The 6,123-nt window shown below is 29.5% G+C and overlaps 1 protein-coding gene across 1 annotated transcript; it reads right to left on the bottom strand.

Moving 5' to 3' along the window:
• Window positions 1-1,924: 1,924 nt before the first annotated feature.
• On the bottom strand, window positions 1,925-4,409 carry LOC101489140 (polygalacturonase 1 beta-like protein 1). Its single transcript, XM_004509764.4, has 2 exons — window positions 4,250-4,409; window positions 1,925-3,925 (listed from the first exon to the last, which is right to left on the bottom strand). The coding sequence occupies exons 1-2, from the start codon at window positions 4,298-4,300 to the stop codon at window positions 2,102-2,104; spliced, it is 1,875 nt and encodes a 624-aa protein (XP_004509821.1). The 5' UTR covers window positions 4,301-4,409; the 3' UTR covers window positions 1,925-2,101.
• Between the last annotated feature and the right edge of the window lie 1,714 nt (window positions 4,410-6,123).

Genomic DNA, 6,123 nt, shown 5'->3' with positions numbered 1-6,123 from the left:
GAAATAACTCAATACTCACTTATGTATAACAATTAATCAACTCTTAAATGTTAGAAATTTTGGATCACACAAGTAATCTTTAAATGTATTATGGTAATTTTGTTAACTAGCCACATTAAAGTGAACTATTTTATATAAGGTTTATGGCTAATGATATAATTGTCATAGAAAATATTGTGTAGATATCAATAATAAAAGTTTGATAGTCATGGTTCTTCATGGCATGGCATGTGCTTACTATAAATAAATAGTTATATATGGTCTCTAAGTACATAATAATTCTCTATATCCCATTAGATGAGAAAATTAAAAAAAGAAAATTAAGGAATCAACAATACAATACAAAGATCATAACTTGATAACTTTGAATATCCTTTAATTAAGATTACATAGATATTTTAGGTACACTTCGACATTTATCATCTTGAATTGACATAGAATTATAAAATGATTTTGATTTTGGTAACATATTTCTTATTGATGTTGATTTTAGTTGATATGATATTCAAGATTTAGAAAAAGGTTAATTACAAACAAATAAGTACTACTATATATGGTATCAAATATAAATAAATATTGGTCAACACAAATTGATGTATTTAACTTCAAATTAAAATCAAATACATTAATATTTTTTTACTAATTTTTATTTATATTTGAAATCGGATAGAGTAATTCTTTTGACTTTTATTCCAAACGTTAAAATTTTCCAAGTAATCACTTGATAGAATAATTGACTTTGCAAATAATGTAAACTAACAACTTTCTCTATTTTAATTTTTACTACATGAGTTTTAATTTTTAATATGTGGGCGACATTAATGAACTAGTCAGATTATCAATATTCCTATAAATATAATTATTAAAAAATACTCTAAAAAATAATAGGGGTCCAATATCCACTATGTTTAAGATAGAGTCGTCCGGGGCTCATATTAATTTGGATTTAGGATATCTAAATATGACTTAATATCGTGTGTGTTAGATATCTAATTAAACCACAATCGTTATTAGAACGAATAATCAAATTCAAACTATCACTTTTTCTCTATTTTTTCGTGAACTATATAAATATAATAAATTGTCCATAAACTATTATTAATATATAAGTTTAGTCTCTCAATTACTTTAAAATTAAGAAAGAGAGTTATAATTTTTAAGGACTAACTTAATATATTTAAAATAGTTTAAAAATTATTTATCATATTTCTAAAATCCAGGATTCAAATTCATGATTTATTCTGAAATTTAATTAAAATACTTTATACCATTTATTTCATTTAATTAATAAAATTTCACCCGGACAAAGTAACTCAGATATTATATACATGAGATTCAAAAGTACAATATCTCTATATATGTAATTAATAAAATTAATGATAGATCATACAAAAAAGACACGTATCTCTTATAGTGTGTTTTTCAATAAGCCTTACAACCAACACAACTTTCTCCCCCTCATCACAATTTTTTATAAAGTAATATAAAAAAATCATTCAAAAAGTATTTTAAAAAGATATAATATTTTTAATCGAAATATAAACAAAAAATATTTTATATTGTTGATGTATCTTATCTAATGTTAAATACATCAACTTGTTAAATAATTTTCTTACTTATATCTTATTATGGCCAGAGTATCTTAATTATACTTTGTAGCTTGCTATAACCTTAATAAAAGTTGAATGTATGAAATAAATTAATCCTAATCATTCCTTGAAGTGTATCCATTGAGAATTATTCTCTTACATGATAATGAAATGAAATATTGGACAAACAAACCACACATGAATAGTGAAGGGTAAGGATTTTCTCTTTTTCTCAAAAGAAATGGAAATATTCATTACTATGTCTTTTGGATATAAAAGTCATATAAACACACATTTTCTTATGTGTTTTCAGTGTTGTGCTTAATTAACTATGATTTTCTCAAATCCATTCATTATGAAGTCATAAATAATACACACTTCCATATGACAAAGCTTATACTAGATCCATAGTTGAACTAATACACATTTTTTTCAAAAGGAAAAACCATTTATTTCTAGAATTAAAAACAAATTGACTTAAGGTGGAGGATACAATTTTATGAGTTACTCCTTCAATCAGCAGTAGTCCAAGTCATGTCATTCTCAAAGATCCAATGGCACACTTCAATCCGACCAGGACCAAAGCCAAGGGCCATGAATGCACCATGGCTGGGGCTCCAAGTAGTTGTATCCAAGTGACAAATGGCAACACCATGGTTCACCTTAACCTTAGACTCTGGGTCCAAAAGATCTGCTTCGTACACTCGAACCTTAGGAACGGAGTGACAATAGTATAACAAATAAGGAAACAAGCTCTGGTGACACCACACAGATTTTGTAACTTTTCCACCGTTTATCCCATTAACCCGACCCACCATAATATTCTTACCCGACCCATTTACATTCTCAGTGGACCGAACCGTCACATTGCGGCCCAAAACAGAAGTTGCAAAGTCAATCATGTCCTCAAGCGAACCCACACATCGCTTGTTCTCACCCTTACTGGGAGCCCTCTCACACTCACTCAACGAGTCAACTATCATCTTCTCCATGGAAGAATTATCTGACACCTTAAAAACTTGCTTCAACTCATTCAACTTAGAAGATGAAAAGGGCAATTTGGTCAAAATGGTGCGCGGTAAAAACGACCTTTTCGGTAATTTATCCTTTATATCCGGCATAGGCATAACCGTCCCTTGCTTAAGCATCATTTCGCGGAAAAACTTACCCGGTTGAACCCATTTTTTAACCAAACTATCACTAACGGAAACAGAGTTAGTTGAAGAAGCATTAGTGTAAGCAGCAAATGAAATGCCTTTTTTATCGTAATCTTTGAAAGTATTATTAACGCCGTAACCTTTGAAAGAAACTTTATGATCTAAATCAGCGCCTTTAGCATAGCCTTTGAATGTGTCGGTTCCTTCATTGAATGATTTTCCATAGTTGTTAAAATCAACGTGGATCCCACCTCGTGAATCTTTACCGTAGGAACTAAACGAATCAGCACCAACATTCGCTTGGTCTCTATAGTTTGAGAATTTTTCGTTTGCAACGAAACTACCTTTCCCGTAGTTTTTGAAATTCTCCGTTGGATTATTCATGTTAACGCCGTAATTAGTAAACGTGTCATTTTCACTCGTGCTTTGTTCCCCCGCGTAACTAGAAAAACCGGACGATGCAACGTTAGAGTCCGTTCCGTACGCATCGAAACCGTTAACGGCGCCGACAGAGTCTTTACCGTAGTTAGCAAAACTCTGATCGCCAGCGTTACCATCTTCGCTGTAGCTTGAGAACTTTTGTTCTCTTCCAGCGGTGGAGGTGGAGTAAGTTGTGAATCGTAGGTTAGGGACGTTTGAGTCTTTAGAGTATTCTTTGAACTCGCCGGAGCCACCGGCGGCGCCGGTACCGTAAGTGTTGAAGTTCTGATCTACCACGTTTGATTCGATAGCGTAGTTGGTGAAGCTATCTTTGTGACCAGCGGAGCTGCGGCTATATTGCCGGAATTCGTTAACTTCACTGGAAAAATCGTTGGAGTAGTTCTTGAAAGAATCGATTCCGCCGGGTCTATTGGTTCCGTAGTTAGTGAAATTCTGAGCGTCGTTGTAGACTGCGAATTTGGCGTCCTTAGTGTGTTTTGCGAGGCTGGGATTTACATCCGGGAAACAGAGGAGGTGTGCGGCGGAGCAGAATTCAGGCAACTTTGTGGATAGTGTGTTGGCGGCAGCATGTTTTGTGAAAGCCGCCGCGTCGGAAGCGCTAAGCGGCGAAGCCTTTGAGATGATGAAGGATGGTTTTGGCAAATTGTTTTTGATTACTCTGTCCCAATAGCGAATTACGAATGCCTTTGGAGTGAACGGGTTTTGGTTTTTCTTTTCTACATTTTCTACTGCCAAAACCTGCATTGATACAATATTATCAACAATCAACAATGATATACCGACACACGTAATTTTCGTATAGACATTATTCAACATGGATTGTGAGTTTAAATTAGTCATCTAACAAAATAACCACTAATGTAAATACTTATTTATAAATAAAAAAAAAACAATAGTTAAAAATTTAGAGTTGGAGTTAATACTGAATTTTTTTATTTATTTCGCATAATCATAATAATTACAATCATTTGTAAATTAAAATCATCATATTGTAATACACAAGGTGTTGAGGCAATAAATAATTATTTGACATTGAAAATATGATTTATTAAGAGTGCTTACCGTGAGTGTGGAGAGAAGGATATAAAACAGAAAGAGGTTGCGTTTGTGCATTGTATTAATCTGTAGTTGATTTTTTCACTGTTTCTTTAGTTTCTTTTCATTGAGAGAAGAGAGAATGAAGGGATCGAGAGGGTTGAGGATGTTGGTGGTTATGTTGCACTAATTTATAGTAGTTTGTTTGCGGGAGTTCCGGATCGTTATGTACTATAGTAATAATAAGTATGAAATGTATTTTTTTATTTTATTTTATTTTTTTAATAGTTATTATGGAATGTATAAATTAGTAGCTTTAGTTTTATTCACTCACTCATTCTAAATACGAATCAGAGAGTCGAACCCGCATCCTTATTACTTAAGTGATTTTTTAAATTTAAACATGCTTATTTTCTCTTTATTAATGAATGTATTTAAGGTTACTGTTTTCTATTTCTTATTCATGACATTATATTTAGAAAGCATTTGAAAAATTCAAATACTCATTTTGTCTAACAATAATTATCGTATTTAAAAAAAAAATCTTAAAATAATTGACTATATTGATTTTCAATATAACTCTAATTTTTATTTCATTGATTCTACCGTTTAATTAATACTATATCTAATACTCTCAATTTATTATTATTTTATTTTATATTTATAATAATTAAAATCAATCAATGATTTATAAAGATAATTTGATAAAATTATTCTTCTCTTTATTTTATTTATTATATTTTTTTTAATTTGGGCGAAAGATAAAATATAATAATTATTTTGAAACAAATTGAATAATTAATAAAGCTCGCTGTACATAAAACACAAATGTTTGTAGCGGTCAAAACGGTCACAAAAGCTAGTTTTTTTTTTGTTACCATTTGTGCAGACTTAGACTTTCACAAATGGTAAAATATTTTAAAAAGTAAGCATTTATGAGGGTCAAGACCGCCGCAAAATCTGCCAGACTTAAATTGCCTCAAAGGCTTTTAAAAAAAAAAAAAAAAAAAAAAAAAAGTTTGTTTTAAATGTTTCTTAATTTTCATTTTATAATTGGGATCATGAAAATATTTGAATCAGGATCGTGCATGATATTTTAGATGTCCTATGCGAATTATAAATTAGGTATTATATTTTTTTATAAGTCATGTATATATATATATATAATATTGATTATCAAATACAAAATATGTTATTGATTATAAATTTGGTGTTATATTTTTCATTTTATTGACTATAAAAGATGTTACGAAAAAAAGTAGTTATTAATTATTTTAATGTACCTTGAAATGAAATATAATATAGTTGAAGAAATCCTAAAGATTACATAAACGTTGAAAAGTTGATACTAATTCAAAGCAATAATAAAATTATTGAAAAATTAATTATACATGTATTTATCAATTGAAACATGTAGTAGTAACATTTAACACGAGCGACAATATATATCCACAAATTAATCTTCACAATATATGAATATAGTGAGTTGGTGATTTTGTTTTTCTTTAAGATATTTTATTTTGAATGCTTGTAATTTGGGTTGAAATTTAATAGTGGGAAAAAATAGCTAAAAATTCAATTTGTGTTGAAACATAAGAGAATACTAAAAAAGGCAATAAAATAGTTTTTATTTAAAATTAATTTAATATGACAATGTAATTTTTTTAATAATTACCTCAATATTTTCTAATTTAATTTTAAATTATGTTGTAGTTAAACACAAGATTTCTACGACATAATCTATTGGACATAATTTATTGGAAGTGAAATATAATTCAAATGTTGTTTGGGCCAAAATTAATTGGTTCCACATTGTACCCCATATAAATACCTTTGTGTGTATAGTTTTAAAAACTAATGTCATTTTGATAATATAGTGAAAAAAACAGAAAATTACTCTC

This window comes from Cicer arietinum, chromosome 7 (genome assembly GCF_000331145.2).
Source record: "Cicer arietinum cultivar CDC Frontier isolate Library 1 chromosome 7, Cicar.CDCFrontier_v2.0, whole genome shotgun sequence".
Classification (NCBI taxonomy): Eukaryota; Viridiplantae; Streptophyta; class Magnoliopsida; order Fabales; family Fabaceae; genus Cicer; species Cicer arietinum.
Note: the sequence above shows the minus strand (reverse complement) of the source record. Positions and strands in the feature narration are given on the sequence as shown.